The sequence below is a fragment of the Malurus melanocephalus genome, unplaced genomic scaffold (genome assembly GCF_030028575.1).
Source record: "Malurus melanocephalus ecotype Western Australia unplaced genomic scaffold, MMel_1.1 scaffold_89, whole genome shotgun sequence".
NCBI classification, from domain to species: Eukaryota; Metazoa; Chordata; class Aves; order Passeriformes; family Maluridae; genus Malurus; species Malurus melanocephalus.
The window spans coordinates 1,367,362-1,384,553 of NW_026623321.1; the positions used below are offsets into that span (position 1 = coordinate 1,367,362).

At 47.9% G+C, this 17,192-nt stretch overlaps 1 protein-coding gene across 6 annotated transcripts; it reads right to left on the bottom strand.

The window, feature by feature from the left end:
* Positions 1–2,478: 2,478 nt before the first annotated feature.
* On the bottom strand, positions 2,479–15,538 carry LPAR5 (lysophosphatidic acid receptor 5). 6 transcript variants are annotated; one of them, XM_057368199.1, is made up of 4 exons: positions 15,093–15,538; positions 14,404–14,471; positions 13,611–13,698; positions 2,479–7,523 (listed from the first exon to the last, which is right to left on the bottom strand). In XM_057368199.1, exon 4 carries the CDS (start codon positions 7,205–7,207, stop codon positions 6,095–6,097), a length of 1,113 nt encoding a protein of 370 aa, XP_057224182.1. In that variant the 5' UTR covers positions 7,208–7,523; positions 13,611–13,698; positions 14,404–14,471; positions 15,093–15,538; the 3' UTR covers positions 2,479–6,094. The 6 variants fall into 6 exon arrangements, with proteins under 6 accessions (XP_057224182.1, XP_057224181.1, XP_057224180.1 ...); XM_057368198.1 differs by having other exon boundaries at positions 13,611–13,841; XM_057368197.1 differs by having other exon boundaries at positions 13,611–13,845.
* Positions 15,539–17,192: the final 1,654 nt, after the last annotated feature.

The window sequence follows — 17,192 nt, forward strand, 5'->3', positions numbered from 1 at the left end:
ATTTATGAAGCCATTGGATGGAGGGATGATAAATACTACAAAAAAGCAGAAGATCTGTGGCCCTGTTTGCAGAATGGGGTTTGGATATGTGCAGTAGATAGCTCATGAATTCGTATATGGCATAGAGAAAAAGAAAAAGGGGAAAAAATAGTAAAAAGCCACTTTTTTTCTCTGTCTGTGACCGATGTTCTTCCTACATGGTGAACAAAGAAGGCATTTCGTGGGGAAAACAATCTGTCATYGCGTAACCAAGGACAACCGTGGCACCTGTGCACAAGGAGCCCACAAGGAGAAAAGTAAGTCTGGCATTTCTCAACTCAAAGTGCAGGGCTTCGACACCTTCTGTGGGAGCRTGTCTACATTTATCGAAGCGCTCCCTAATTGTGTGAATTCGACGTTTGCCAGGCTCAGGTCAGGTAAAAACCCTCAGGACGACCCTGACCCGTGCCATCGGCGAGATAACTTCCAAATGCTTTTATTGTCATTCTGTTCTTTGCGTCGTACGGGGATGTTACTATCCTGACAACAAAATTAACTCCTCTTCTCCCCCTGCTCCCGGCGAAGAAGTACTCACACATTAGCTTCCTTCAGTTTCACAACTTCTTGCCTTTATTACCATTTCTTTTCCTCAACAAATTGCTTTTCTTCTAAAGGCTGAGGGAAAACTGCTTTGCCCTGTTTGCGTCCGTTTCGGAGGGGGTCGGTGCGGAGGGAATGGACACCCCCGTCGGTCCCGGAGGCGCCGGTGTCGGTGTGTGCCCGGATCCCGTTCGGGAGTGCCGCCGCTCCGGGCCCGAGGCGCCGCCTGGGGCCGCTGTTGGCCGTGGAGAGCGCGGGCGGGCGGGGAACGGGAGCGGAGCCTCCTCCGCCCGGCTCAGCACCGCCTTCCTTCCCTCCCCCCCCCCCCCCCCCCCCCCCCCCCCCCCCCCCCCCCTCCGCCCCCCAATTTTTCTTTAATTATTTTTTTCCCCCACACAGGATTAGAAAAACTCCTTTATCACTACCTCGAGGTGAAAAGTTTGATTCTCTCCCTCCGCCCTTTGCCCTCCCTGGGAGAAAAGTTATTCCTCGTTCCTTTGTATTTCAGGGGCTCGAGTGGAGAGTGGCTGCCTGTGCTTCAGCGGRCAGTGTGCGCAGTGCAGGGAGGTTTTACAGCTACCATGGAAGCCTTGTCATTGTCACTGTCACTGTCACTGTCTGAAATAGGTGAAAGCAGTGACAGCTATGCCTGGCTTTAGTACATGCAGACTCCCAAATACCCTCAAACAAATTCATCAGCATAGCAGGTTCTTCTAGTGATGTTACACTACTTCTTCATATTTTGTTTGGGAGCCCTTAGCGATCACTGTCTCGCTGCTCAAGATGCTTGCAAACCAAACAAAAACCGATCCACGTCCAAAGATCCCTCCGAGTGTAACAGCAGAGGGAGTGGAAATGTGGGAAACCTCAAGGAAACCCTGAGCCGGTTTTGGTCCGCAGGATGCACAGCAGCACCAGCGGCAGCGGCAGCGGCAGCCTGGCCTCTGCCGAGATGCTGTTAGCATTGCAGAATACACGAGTTTGCAAGAAAGGCTTCAAAAGCAACGGGCAAAATGTGAAGATTTTGCTGCACTCAGCCACAGGATCAAGGACTCTGCAGCTGGAAGGCAAGCAGGGTATGCAAAGTGTAATCCGAGCAAGAACAACTCTGGGAGGGAACGATAATGAAAAAAATGCCTGGGATAACAGAACAGCATCTAAAACACAAGGTCAGAGAAYCATACAATTATTTAGGTTGGAAGGACCTCTGGAGGACATCCGTTTCGACTCCCAGCAACAGGGGGGAGTGGAAGGCAGAGGGTAACCTCCCAAGCTCAAAACAGACACAGCTGAAGTTGCTCAGGGCGTTTGTAATACAAAATACATGTTTTGTTGTAAGGATACATCTAGTGGTGGGAGGCACACAGTCAGTACGCGGTAGAAGGAATAAAAACAGTAATAAAAGCAATTTGAAGATAAGGTCTGGCTTGTTCTRGGACTTCTGAAACATCTTTTCAAGCTGACTTACAGAACTCAGAGTATCAGACGATTTCTAGAAAATACAACACATATTTTAATATTTATAGTCATGATTAATAGTCATAATACTTTTACGTATCATCCAAGTAGGGAACCATTTCCAGAAGCATATGACATATGTCTGTTCTGGAAGTCAAAGGACTTGAAATCCTAATGCATTTGTACATTTTTGCGGATACACTGTCTGATCCATACAGAATAAGTGTTCTCTGTGCCTTTGCCATCTYTCTGACCTTTCACTTGTTTAGTCTTATTTGATGAGAAGACATTTGTTTAATGTTCACATCTGCAAATGACACGAAGTACAGGGAAGTAGTGAATGACACCTTTTACCTCTGACGTACTTAACAAGAATACTAATTTAAGAATTATCACAGTAGGATATAGAGGGTCACCTATACAGGTTAAAAAGGCTATTCCCATTTAGCTTCCTCTTCTCGAATACCATTGCTTCAGGTAGCTCCTGTTGTTCTAAACACAAACTTTAAAGTGGTTCTGGTTTGTATTGTTGGACACCATCATACCCTAGGACTTTCAGATTTGTTTGTCTGGCTTTTTTTATACACACTGATTAAAGAGAAGCCATAAAGCAAGATAAGGGTGAATGACTCAGTTCACTAAAAGACAGCACATACGTGTGCTGTTCCTTATCACCATGTGATGGAATAAAAAAGCCCTGAAGCTTACAGAGGCAAAAATGCGGAAGCAGAAGACTTAGTTAACACCAATTCTCTMTGTCAAACATGAAAAATATCCCAAATCCCCTGCAGAAGCCAAAGYGATTAAATTTGACTAGAATCCTCAAAAATAAAACAAAACTAATGCAAGCTGAAAAAGACTGAATACCCAAAGGACCAAACGTAGCAGTCCACACTGGGTGCACCACTGTTGATACATAATAATTAAACAAAGCCTTCAGAAAYCCAAAGTCAGGAACTTCTCTGCTGCATTTAACATGACCAGAAGCCCTCTTTATTGTTAAACTGGTTGATGAGATTCATTAAGAGATCAGCTTTTCAGTTATTTATAATTTAGTCAAAATATTTGAGCTAAAATTTCCTCTGTTGGAGGTGGAATATTTATGAAATGTTCCAGGTAAAAATAGTTCCACTATTTTCAGGAATGAAGCTGCAAAAAAAGATMATGTTTTCTGGTGTGCTTTTCGAGAAGTTATGTGTTGTGTGTTGTGGAGGGTACTGTAACTTCAGCAGAGGAGCAGCCTCTTCTTCCTGAAGGAGTGGCATGTGCCTGCTGACGTTTCATTCATGCTTGGCAAGCTTGGCAAGAGAAGACAGAGCCAGACTCTGCTCGTAGTGGCCCTGAGAAAGCACAACAGCCATGRCTTGCAAAACAGTCCTGGTGAGCGTGAGGAAAAGCCTCTCCCCAGGGCATGTTTCAGCACTGGTGTGGGTATATCAGGAAGCTGAGGAACTGCCATTCTTGGAGGTGCGCAGAAGACACCCAGACAGACACCCAGACAGGGCTCTCAGCAACCTGAACTACCTTGGGGTCCCAAGAACATCCTCTCTGCTCCTCGGGCTTTGGCTGGACGAGCCTGGGGACAGGTCAGAGGCAGTGGAGCTGAGGGCARCTGCTTCCCTCTGATGACTTTTGGRAGAGTTTCCAGAAAGCTCTGCTGGAGCCTCAGTCTGGACTGACCCCCTGCCTGAGGAGCTGCTTTTAAGCTGGTGCTCCTGCCCTTAGTTCCTGTCTGAGGAGTCTGGCCTGTGCCGGACCATGCACTCTGGATCTGGACCTGTGGATAGGCTTCCTGGCTTGACCTAGGACCTGCCTTGTCATGATGGATTTGTCAGGCAATCTCTGGACTGTGGCTCACCCTGGTACCTGGCTCATCCTGATGCTGACTTGACTTCTTAATTTGACCTTGGACCTGCCTCATCACCACAGACTTGTCTGATGATCTGGATTCTMAGTTAATGTGGCTGTCTGCCTGTACCTGTCTTTGTCCCCTTGCTCAGATACTTTTTCTTGCTGGCTAAGCCTCTTCCTCTGCCTGCCTTGTGACCATGCCTGGCTCTCAGCTGTTACATTCCTTTAGGGAGCCACCAGCCCTCACTGCCCCCAGCAACCTGCTGCGAGAACGCAGCTCAGGTAGAGACCTCCAGAGGTCCCTTCCCACCCAAATCTTTCAGTGGACTTACAACAGCACTCTAGCCAAGTTAAAAGGAAAGAAAAAAAATCAGTTTCTCTGGGCGGGGAAGAAAACGTAGCTGTGAAGATGTTGTGTGGATGCTTAGGTGCATGATGCATTAGATTAGGGAAAGGAGAAAGGACCAGAGAGACAAGGAGAAGGAAAGGGTTGTAGGAAGGAGGAAGATGGAGTAAGATTTGAAAATGGACAGCAGTGCATCGCTGTAATATCACTTCATTATCCCATAGATCCCAGGATGAAAGGGTAACAGAAGAGATGCACACAGCTCTGTTTCCTCTCCAGCTGCACTATTGTCACAAATGATTCATGGTAGTTCKGAGCTTTTAAAATGGAAAACCTACTGCTCTGCAAGCCCTCTTCCCCTCTATCCCTGCATCTCTTGGGCACCATTAGATGTTCTTCATCTGCAGATGGATTTCAAGGCTGGTCTGTTGGTGATGCACGGGCTGAACAAGGGGACAGTGCTGGCTTAGCTAGGGCATATGTCTCACAGGCAGGCTGTGACACAATGATGTCTGTGTGGAGAGGCTCATCATCTTCTACAGGTCTTCCTGAAGGCCTGCTTCTGCAGTCATCTGTAGTAAAACAGGATCTTCAAGAGAGCCTGGAAAAATGGATTTAAAACCCAGTATCTCCAAACACAAACCCATAATGTATTACAAAACATTTATTCTCACAGCAGTCATGAAGTAAGAACTTGAAACCAGATTTATTGCTTATTGAGAAGCATAAAAACTATAAAACCTAGCATTCTTAACTGCATTTCTTGTCACTTTCCCTGACCTTTCCTTTAACATTAAAAAAACTAAAACCAAACCGCTGTAATGGATCCACTCCAGAATAGCCTGAGACCCACTGGAAGCCACAGAGAGGCTGTTTAGCAGTGCAATTGGAAAGGCAACGCTTGGCCATTGGCAGGAGTGAAAAACTGGGCTTCTGGCACTGCCTGGGTACAGCTGGATCTCACCTCTAGGGAGATTTATAGGGCTGAAAAAGCACAGGGCAAGCAAACATGTTTCACTGCAGCCTCATTCTGTGACATCATTTCTTTTCAACAGTGAAAATCACTCAGACCTGAAATCAATCATCCTGTACAGGGCCCAGCAACAAGAGAGTGCAAAGCACTAACATCAGCATGAACTTCTGACACGATGACAACATTGGTATCCTCTCTTTTTTTTCTGAGGCCATTGGGAATGTAGTTTCTTTAAATATGCTATTTTGCTTTAGGTAATTGTGACATTGTGCCACATGTGTGTGTGTACAGCTGCACATTTGACATACCTCCTGAAGATTGTTTTGCTAAGGTCTGTGATTTTCTATWCAATTAGGAACCCATTTTCTGCAAGATTACTGGAAGCTCAGCTATTCTCCTTGACCCCAACAAAGCTTGCTAAATGCTTCTATTCTTTTGGAAAATTAAGATACTCATTTAGGAGTCCTAAGATGGACCTATGACTCTAATTGAAACATCTGGTCAAAGGTTTCCCCCAGCCATTGCTAGTAAATCCACTTTGTCAGCAGAGAGTCCCATATCTGTGTTCTGATGATCCCCAGAACTGCCTCATGCTACAGTGCAGCCARGAAATACTCAGACAGGATGGACTCGCTATAGGAATTGATGCTGGCTGGATCTAGACACGCTAAGTTTGTTTCAAATCCTTCTTCCCCACTATGTTTCCTGTACCAAAAGAGTCAGGTTATGACCGTGTCACCAAGGCATCTCTGTTTATTCAAAACAACCTTCCATCCTCCAGCTTTGCATTATCACRTTCACCCACAAACAGTCTGCTGTGCTCCCTCAAAGAGTTTGCTTGCTGTATTTATTGCACGGGTGACTGCAATGGGACGGCTTTCCTGGGCTTAAATTTCTGAGTCCTCAATAGGGCCATTGAGAAATACTGCAGTAGGAAGCGACGGCGAAAATTCCTTGGGACGGATAAAGTTTTCAGATGGGAACAGTTTTATTTTAGAGGCAGCGTGATCTCGGATTGACTTACTGTCCACAACCTGATGCTTAAGCGTCCCCATCTCCGAGTCCCAGGCTTGTCCCTTCCGCAATTTCTTGAAGGTGTTACGGAAACCCTCGGTGCTAAAGTAGTAGATCAAGGGGTCCAGAGTGCAGTTCATGCTGGCCAACATCATTGTTATAATTAACGYTTGGCGCACGGAGGCCTGGGTGTCCTCCTCAACCTTCATCACCCGGGCCTTTATCATCCCATAAACYGCCAGGGTAGTGTTGTAGGGCACGAAGCAGATGATGAAGATGACCAGATTGACCAAGAGGAGACGGACAGTCTTCTGCTGCCGCAAGGTCTTTGTCTGGCTGGGCTGGCAGAGCTCCTGAAAGATCCGAATTGAGCAGTATGTCACAGAGCTGAGAGGCAGGAGAAACCCCAAGATTTCAGCCAGGATTACCAGGGGAAAGAGGTTATTCTGCCACATGTTGTCACTAAAGCTTTCAAAGCACAGATAAATGGTCTGGTTGTGTACATTACAGTGGTTTTGCTTGTGGACTATGGCTGTGGGGATGGAGCCCATGAAGATCACGAGCCAGACGATCAGGCAGAGGAGCTTGGCTACCTTGGGGCGCCGCAAGTGCCGCCAGCGAAGCGGGTGAACAATGGCAATGTAGCGATCCAGGTTGATGCACATGAGGAAGAGGCAGCTGCCGTACATGTTGATCTGGAAGACCGAACCAGAGACCTGGCACAGGACGCTGCCGAAGGGCCAGTGGTGGTTGGAATAGTAGTAGAGCCGTAGTGGCAGAGGTAGAGTGAAGCTGAGGTCGCTTATGGCCAGGTTCAACATGTAGATCATCACTACAGACTTCAGGCGCAGGTATCGGATGAATATCCATAGAGCTACCACATTCAGGATCAAACCCGTAATGAATATCAGGGTGTAGCCAGGCATGAGGAGGTGGTGGTTGAAGGTGTAATCCTTGCATGTCTGAGACGTGTTGGACACTGACATGCCCGGCGTGGGTCAGGGGATGGTCTCGCTGAGATGGCTGAGCCTGTTGGTGGGCTAAGGAAGCACAAAGAAGAGCACTGAGTGAAGTCATTCCCCTCCAGGAAACGACGGGTAGGTCATTCCTGTCACCTGCAGCTGGGAGATAGATGGGCAATATTTCTCTTGGCTGGTGCTGCTTTGGATTGCTGATCTGTGGTCATCTGGCAGGGATGGTAATAATGTAGAGTCAGCTTCTGCCTCTTGTTCAGCAATTCTTTCCTGTGGTTATGGGGGTGCTGAGGCGATGGAGGGTCATTGCCAGCTGTCACTACAGTTCCTGGTCAGAGTGGAAGACCAAGACAGAAGAGTTTAAGTTAGGGGAGAAAATCTCTTGAAATGTAAAAATCCCACCACGATGGCTTCTGCAGCAAGAGCTTACAAGGAAACCAAAAGGTGAGCAAAAATGGACACTAGAAAAGAGAGTAATTACATGGCACAAGAAGACAGAGCACAGGGAAGGTGGTGGTTGTACAGAATCATTTATCACTCAGCCCTAGAAAATGAACTTTGCTTTGATCACTGCTGCGAGCACATGAATACAAGAAAGGGACACCTCAAACACACAGTGAAAGTAGTTGAGGCAGCTCCAGAGAWGGAGAAAGAAAAAGAAGAGGGCAGCATTTTGAAGGAAAAATGCTGACTGGGAGAAACTGAAAATAAAAACTGCATAGTACTGTCTTATATCAGATGTACTTTGTACATCCATTTCAGATAAAAAACAATTATAGCAYAGTTAGAGCTGACTCCACCCATGCTCCTTTTCTTACAATGAAACAACAAAAACAAACCTCAGTCCCAGTGACTTTAAATTCATTATGCTGCTTACATTCATACATTATCTTTGGTGTCCTTACTTGCATGGGACTAGTGGTGCTTGTTTGAATTGCACATCTTGGGTTCATTCTTTAACACCCAAGAGTGTTATTTTTTTTTTTATTAACACCCTAGAGCTTGAAGCAGCCCATGTCCCACAAACAGAGCAGCACAGCCACGGWAGGGAGCATAATGAAAAAGGGCTGTGTGATTAATGTGGACAAATATGACTTCAAAGTCGTGTGAGGCTGCTAACAACTCTAGGTACTAATGGCAGCACTATCCYAACCCTGATCAGCTGGAATGAGCCCAGTAGAAGGCCACCAAAATGTCTGGGGGCTGGAGCATTTGTGCCATGAGGAGGTGCTGAGGCAACTGGTCTTGTTGAGCTGCACAAGAGAAGGCTCCAGGTGATGTAACAGCAGCCCCCCCGCACTGGGTTAGCATGGCAAGGTTTTGGTAGCTGGGAGTGCCACAGGGGTGCTTCTGTGAGAGTGTGCCAGAAATTTCCTCTGTGTCTGACACAGGCAGGTAAGGCCAGGATGGACATGCCACTGGCCAGGGCCGAGCCCATCGGTGATGGTGGTACAGACTCTGGGATAATGCAATTAAGAAAGGGAAAAAGTACTGTCAGACATCAATTGCAGCCAGAGAAGTGAGAATCTGTGATAGAAACAGCCCTGCAGATGCCAAGGTCTGTGAAGAAGGAGGGGATTGAGGTGCTCCAGGCACCAGAGCAGAGATTCCCCTGTTGCCCTGGAAGAAGACTGTGGTGAATCCATGCTGKAGCAGTCTGYTCCTGAAGGACTATACCCTGTGGAAAAGACTCACACTGGAGCAGGGATAGGTGTGACACAGTTCCCCAGGGCTGTTTGCAAGCAGTTTGCATTGTTAAATAGGGATTCCCTCACAGAGTCCATGTAGATTGGGATTTACTTCAAAATGAAAGTAGAATTTTCTGTCTAGAGAATATCTTTACACGAGGCTGATATTACTCAGCAACTTGACAGGCATGACAARCATGTCAGACCTTCTGGATGGCATTTAGTGGCAATGCACAGACCCAGAGAGAATCTGCTGCAGACAGAAGCGTGTGCTGACTTCAGAGATAGAAAAAGATTCATTGTGGTAACAATATGTTAAACAATGCAAGTAGAAACCTAACACAAGAGTGTAGACAGCTACCAACTTGCCCATCCTTTTGTGTTGTTGGGCAGGTCCATCACCAAGACAGGTTTCTTAGAGAAACTTCTACGGGTTTATCAAGCTATATCTGAGTGGATTTTACCTTTCTTGGTGGATGAATACTTTGCATGAAGTCTTGTGCAAGTTTAAAGTGTAACATAACCTAGCAAGTCAAGGCAAATGTGCAAGAATGTTGTTGGTTTCAAGTGAAATGTTTAAATTATTCAAAAAATCTCAAGGAAAAGCATTGCCAGTGGTCAAAGGAGGCGATTGTCCTGCTCTGCTTTGCAGTGGTGCAGCCTCGCCTTGAGTCCTGTGTGCGGTTTTGAGCACTGTAATATAAAAAAGACACTGAGCTATTAGAGAATGTCCAAAGAAGGGCCATGAGGATGGTGAAGAGTCTGGAGGGGAAGCCTGATGAGAAACAGCTGAGGTCACTTGGTGTGTTCAGCCTGGAGAAGAGGAGAGTGAGGGGAAACCTCATTGTGGTCTACAACTTCCTTGTGAGGGGAAGAGGAGGRGCAGGCACTGATCTCTGCTCTGTGGTGACCAGGGACAGGACCTGAGGGAATGGCCTGAAGCTGTGTCAGGGGAAGTTTGGGTTGGATGGTAGAAAAGGGTCTTTACCCAAAGGATAGCTGAGCACTGGAACAAACTCATCAGGGAAGAGTCACAGCACCAGCCTRACAGAGTTCAAGAAGAGTTTGGACAAGACTCTCAGGCACAGGGTGTGATTTTTAGGGTGTCCTGTGCAGGGCCAGGAGTTGGACTCAATGATCCTGAGGGRTCCCTTMCAAGTCAGAAGATTCTGTGATTCTGTGATCTATGTCAGCTTTTGCTAGAGTTGAAACCCTGTAACGAACTGCAGACTGAACRGACTGACCAGACCTTTATCTTGATGGAGACAAAGTTATTGAAACTGAGACTCAGTGAGTCCATGACCTGCTGTAACACATGTACTTAGACCAGCCAGATGTAAGCTGAAAAGGACTTATCTCTACAAACAACCTGTTTTTTTAAGCTTTCAAGAGGTATTCAATAAACAGATCTAGAGAATATAATATGTAAGCACAGTCCGTGCTTTGTGACRCTATCTACAACTCATATTCCATCTCAAATAGTGGATGGTGATGTGATTMTATTAAGAGCAGTACAACCATGCAGTTACACTGCCTCAAGTTGTCTTCCTGTTTCCAGCATCAATTGTAGCCCAGGAATTTCCTGAGCCACAGGTGACCCAGTCATATTCTGYAGTCCTCAGGGAACTTTTATTTCATTGTTTTTTTCAGTAGCTTTTCGAGTTGATGTAAAATTTATCATCTACATCACCCAGTGCCAGGASTGCCAAGGACTTCTGCTGTTTACGTGTGCCTCAGTTGAAGAATCACTTCCATGTACCCACCTTTGATTCACCACCTGCTAGGTTTAGTTCTTAGCTTTAGTGCTGGAAGAGACTGGGCAAAAAACATTCCTATTCACCTTAATTTCAGGGCAGACAATATTATAAAAGCCTACCCCCTTCCCACTCAGTAATCTTTCTTTTTTTTTTTTTTTTTTTTTTTTTTTTTTTTTTTTTTTTTTTTTTTTTTTTTTTTTTTTTTTTTTTTTAGGCTAAAGGGTTCTTGTCTTTACAGTTTTTCCTTGCAGAAAGCTGTTCTGTACTTTTCAACATCCTTGTTGCCCTCCTCAGCACCTTTCCACTTCTGCCACAGCCTTTGTGAGCCCTGTGCTGGTGCTGAACACACACAGTGCTGATGATGTGGATGCTCTGAGCTGCGTAGGTGTAGATCTCATTTGCAAGTGGTAATGGTCAGTTTGGTTTGCTGTTTCCCATCACTTTGCCAGATACAATTAGTTTAATTCCAGCTGTTAGTTTGAGTCCAGTCACTCACACTTCTCTTAAGCTCTGCAGTTCTTTGCAGCACACCCTCAACTTTTTAAACTTGAATAATTTTATGTCTCCAACTGTTATTTTATTATTCATCCCTCATGAATAAGTCAAACAGTCCAAGCTCCAGCACAGTGTTTTATAACTCCACTGCGAAAAACAACCATCTACCTTCATTCTATGTCTCTTCTTTTTGGCACTTTTTTTTCCAGGTGGGAACCTTTTCTTTAAATTTTTTAAGTGCCATTGGTGAGACCACCTTTGAAAGCCTTCTGGAAAGCCTTTGAAAGCCTTCTGGAAATCCACATGGGCTACTGCTCACACACTTGTTGAGCCCTTTAAGGAAGGACTGTGGGAACAGCATCCCTTTATAAAAGCCATGATGACTTTTCCCTGGTAATTAAATGTGACTTCATGCAATTGATTTTTTCCTTTATTATAGCTTCTAGTAATTTGTTCAGCAAAAACATCAAGCTCTTTGGTCCGAAACCCCCCCAAGAGCCTTTTCTCAAATTGAGTCTGCTAGTGAGCCTTTAAGAGCTGTTTCAAGCAAATGTTTCTATACCACAATTAGTCAGGTCTTCCACCCTTCAGTTATTTCCAGACCTCYGGGGTAAGAGCCGTGTGGTGTTAGACACTGCTTAGTTCATCTTGCTGTTGCGTGGCTGTTCCTGCTAGTGTTTTGACCAGAGACAGTCCTTTGATGAATTTTCCCATAAAGAAAGTTTCTACTCTGGAAATCTCCCCCATGAATACCAGTGAAAGAAACCTGTTAATTTCCTTGCCCCCAATCACCTTTTCTTTCTTTTCTGAGTGGTCATTCCTTACACCCTCTAGCCTTTCAGCCTTCAAGATACTGAACAACRGAGATCTAAACTGGCAGCAAAGATCACTGACAACAGAAAATAGATTGGGATTTTTGAGGGGATTTTTTTTTTGGTGGGTGGATGGAAACACAGAAGATCTGCTATGGTGTTGGTATGGAAGTGAAGCTGATAGTCTCAAACTTGCCATAACAGATGCTGTGATCAAGATCTCAGAGAYCTGAAAGGAGATGTATGCAGACACAGTCATTGGAAAGATGAAGTTGTGGGAGTGAAAGGTTTCTCCAGTGAACTCTGGAGGTTCTGTTTTGATTGTCTCTCTCTAAAAAGGAAAACGGGTAGGTGAAGCAGGCTGGCAGCAGGGAGAGAGATTATCCTTGTTGGTCAGTGTCTGAGAGCCAAAGAGCATGTTCCTTGTGGCTGCCTCTAAAAGACCCTCAAGTATTCATTGCTCTGCACAAAAGCTGCCAAGAGGTCTCAAGCCACCCGCTGTGTGAGAAGGCAGAGGTACCACGGCTGAATAATCCCCCTCCTCACAACAAAATGCTCTCTTTAAATCCTGAAGACGCTTTCTGTTTGGTGACTGACCTTATGTGTCCCAGGAGGTGGAGGAAGCATTTTTTTGCCTCTTCAATTTGAGCCCCTAAATACCRTCAGCTGCCAAGACTGTGACTTGCAAAATCCATGGGATTCTGACTTTTTTCTTTTGGGGATGAGAAACCCTAGACGTACTTGCATACAGGGGCCAAAACAGGCAGGCATGCCCTGAGATGGGATGTGTGCCTGGCATCTTGCTGCCTGGTCCTGGGAATCCTCCCTCCTGACACTGTTGTTTTAGGAGTCACTGCCTCSAAGCACCACAAAAATGATGAAGAATCTAAATAAGGGGCTGAGAAATGATGTGGAAAAAGATAGAAAAACACTGCTGAGAGTGCTGCAGAGACAGTTTTTCTGCGAATAGCTTGTCTCTAAAACYATGGGGAGCTTTGGGGCCACTCTGGGGATGCAGAGAGCAAATATGGCACTGGGGCACAGAACTTAAAACATAAGCTGCATGAGCTCGCTTACTAAATCTGAAAACAAAGAGGAAACAACAAAAAGTGTCAAACCTCAGAAAAACCACCCTATTTTACTGTAGAAACTGGAGATACATTTTTTCATAAATAGAGACGCTTTCTACCTGCTGTTGGTGATATTTAAACCCCACTTTTCATTTTTTTTCTACCCAAGAAATTAGATTTTTGTGATGATTACAACCTTGAAGACATTCAAGACATAGGACAGCTTGTTTTCAAGAAGAGATACATGATATAAAAACTGAGACTCTGTATTTAACTCATGAGGTTTGATCCCACTGCTACTGCCTACTCCTTAGAGAGGTTACCCCCGTGGAAGAGGACTCGCATTGTGGGCATCTTGGCRAGGGAGCTCTGCAGGCTGCCCATGCTTTGAATAGCCCAGGATCGCAAAGAAAGCTGTAGTTTGAATAAATACAGAGGTGTGTCCTGCCCCTCTAGGCCCACGGGGAGCTGAAGCAGGCTGATGTCCCCCAGCGCCCCGCGGTCACGCCTGGCAGCACGTGCGCAGCAGCTCACGGGGAGCGGTGCCCGAGGTGCCCGACCATCCGCCCTCCAGATGTTCCCATCTGCCTTACCTCACCGCTGGAGAGGAGCCAGCTGTGGCCGTGGGCCTGCTGGCTGCTGATCGCTCCCGCTGCAGAGGTCTCGGTCCGGGTGCCAACCCTGCAAAGCAGCTCGGATCGAAACAGAGCCAGGCRGGCTCTTCACCCAAATCACAGCTGTCCCCTGCTGCCCCACGGCTGATTCTACATCTGGGACGCTGCAGTTCGTCTCTTCTCCTTTCTCACTTCCTGATGCACTTCTGCCTGGCTACAAAGCATGAACTTTGTTATCAAAAGCTGATAAGCTAAACCACATCCTAMAACAGCAAATGCAATCATGAGGGAAGCAGTACCCAGGTGTCCTTGCAACTGAGGAGACCTGCCCTGGGTCATAGTGCCAAATACTTGCTTGCCTTGCTAATTCAGCCACCCCCAGGACTGACAGGGGAAAAATAAAACATCCCTCTCCCCAAAATATTGCTAAAGAGGAGGTAGAAGTGAAATACGGGAAGTGAGAGCAAAGTTGATTTAATTGCCAGACAGTACAAAGACTCGGAGTCCTGTCACTCCCACGGGTTTGGGTGCTTTGGGATTGAGTTCCTGCCTGGGGGCCCAGCTGTGCACCGCTGGCATGTGGCAGGGTCCCAAAAAGAACCAGGCTCTTAAGAGGTGTCATCGTCTGTGGCAAGCAAAGGCATGTTTGCCACAAACATCAGTCCCTGGCGTTCAAGGCTACAGGAGGCAGAGTGCTGTGAAAGTGCAAGGGCTGATTTACCAGGGCATCTGTGACCTGGCACTGCCACGTGTAGCTGGGAAGGGAGCTGACCTTGTGCAGAGCCCATCTGGCACTCTGTTGCTTCGAGTCCTATTTCTGCTTTGCCAGTCTCAGCACACCTGGAAGAAGACACGAGTCATGGTGACACTCCTAATCCCACTGTCGTCCTGCCCCACAACAGCTGCCCTGGGAAGTTGCTGTGGGCTCCCTCTTTCTCGGCAGCCCTCGCCTGGCTCCTCTGCCTGCTGGCGTTTGACTTTCTCACTCCCTGCCTCCCTCSTTCCGCCGGTGCTGATTCCTCATTCAGGGAGTGACACACCAAGGGACGTATGCTCCTGCTGCTCATAAATCCTTGCAGGGTACAATAGCATCCGAACCACTCAGCTCACCCTGCTTCTTTTCAGTGCCTCTATTTTTTTTTAACCAGATCTCCTTTCCCACGTGCTGTTTGCTGGGATCTTTGTTCTCCCGGCTTTTTGTGTCTCTTCAGYTCCCGTCAAGGCGTTGCTGCTGATAAAAGCTTGCAGATATGCCACGGGGGGTGTCCTTTGCCTAAGGAGTGTCTGACACATTCTGTGGGAACTTCCCCTTCCCTGCAGCTCTCGACCCCCCCACACACGAGCACGCTCCCGGCTGAKCCCGGCTGTCCCGGCTTTTCCATGTGTGAAAAGAGGAGGGCACGGTGCCACTCAGCCCAGCCGTGAGCCCCACAACATCCTCACCCAGCCCAGCTCACTCACCTTCCCGGATCTCGGTGCATCAGCCCACGAGCTCCGTGTCCCCTTTCCCAGGGGGGCTCACACCTCTGGCTCTCGCTGGCTCTTGGAGGCTCAGCTCGTGGGGAAGAGCAGCTCAGCCCCCGGTGTTTCCTCACCGCTGTCTGAGCGAGCAGCAGGTAAGACCAGATTACTGGGGTGTGCGTTGGAGGCTACACCCTGGTGCTGCAGATCCCAACATGCCTGCCACCCCGGAGTGCTGGCTCCAGAAAGCAGGAGCAAGGACCCAACAGGAGGAGGGATGCAGGGAGCTGGGAAGGCAAGGAGAGAGGTGAAATGCACGCTGCAAGTGAGGGGCTGCTCTGGTTTGAAAGGATGACTGACAAACCCCAGTGCTCTTCAGACCTCTTTGTGCAGGAAAATGTGGGACAGCACAGTGAAGGGGTGAATCCCTTTATGGAAGAACCACAGCCCTCCTTCACTTTCTGAATGATTCAGACCGGAAAAGGCGAAACCTGTGGCTGAGGAGGAGTTTTACCTTCCAAGGTGGTTGGGAAGAGCTGGTGCTTCCCAGGTTGGCTGGGGGAACGGCAGGCTTTGTCCCGGGACATTTCTGCTCCCTCCACACAGCTCACATTTTCCTGGGCTCTCAGGGGCTCTTAGGAAAGGGCTACTCACTGAGAAGGGGGATAGCCACCCCATTGTGCCTCCTGGGAGAAGGGCAAGGACTGTCCCTGGGGGAAGGATGGTCCATGGGGAAGAAATTGAGGGAGATGAAGGGAGACCTGCCCGGGAAAGGGTTAAGAGAGCCAGGGAGCAKCTGGGCTGTGCCAGTTTGCCGTACGTGGGCTGCAGGGAAGAAACGAAGACTCTCCCGCCTGAAGGAGGCAGATGAGGGAGAATCTTCAATAACAACGGATGCGGATAAGGGAGGCAGCAGGTCTACCCCTCTCTGATCCCTTGAGCTGTCGCTGCAGGGAAACTCTGTGTCTCCCCAAAGGGCTTGGACAAAGTGGTGATGAGCTGGTGGATCTGGCAACAGCTGCTTGGTGCTGCCGAGTTCTTGCTGTGTGGAAGGCTCTGTCTGCTGCTGCTTGGGGTCTTGGGCTGCTTCCTGCAGAAGAAGTGACCCGAGTGTGGAGGATGACAGCCACATCATCTGCTGACAGGATGGCACAGGCTGTGGGTGTCACACAGATGCTGTCCCCATCCATGAGAGCTTCCTGTGATGGATGGCCACCCCAGAGCCCTAGTTCAGAGYTCTGTGTGTTCAGAGTTCAGTGTGCTCTTACATGCATTCTGGGGAAACTTCTTCCTGTTTGGCCAGATTTGGCATTTTGTTCCCATCTGGAYCATCCTGGGTACCAGCTCTGCAGGCGGGTAAATCTTCTTCCCACCCCTGCCACCCACCCTGCCACAGAGCTGTGTCACTTACTGGCTCCCAGCCTTGGGAGCAGCTGCACTGGGTGACATCCATTTCTCCTGAGCAGTCTCCATCTGAATGCCYCTTTCCTGCAGGCGGTGACAGCTTCTCTTCCCTCACTGCATTCCATCCGTGCCTGTGCCCTCTGCTGACTGGTGCCATTTCTTATTCCACTGCAGGCACGCAGGGTCTGCTTTCATCCACGCCATCTCYGCTGCTGGCATGGCTTTGGCTGTGACCTGCAGCTGCAGGGAGCTGCACAAGTGTGGCTGCCACTGCAGGATCCCAGGAGTCAGCTCTGAAGRTGAAGGAGGCAGGGAGGAGGTGGCAGAGGGGCAGGTCCGTAGGGGAGATGGACCAGGGAAGGAGACACCTCCATTCTCCACAGCTCTTTGGCAGATCCTCTCAGGCTTCCCTTTCCTTATCTTAAAGCTGCTCTCCCTCTGCAGGTTTCCAGTGGTCAGGCTGCTCTGATGACCTGTCTTGTGGGGCTGCTTTCTCTCAGGCCTTTGTGGACAGCCATGAGAGGAGCCATGGTGTCCCCTCCAGCTGAGTGGTCATGGACCTGCACAACAATGAGCCTGGGAGGAAGGTAAGGGCAGCAACAAGGGCTGGGATTTCACTTACAGACCCAAACCATCTTGTCTCCCACAGAGTGGATCTCTTCTGTTCATATTGGCCTGACTTGAAAAGACACTTTT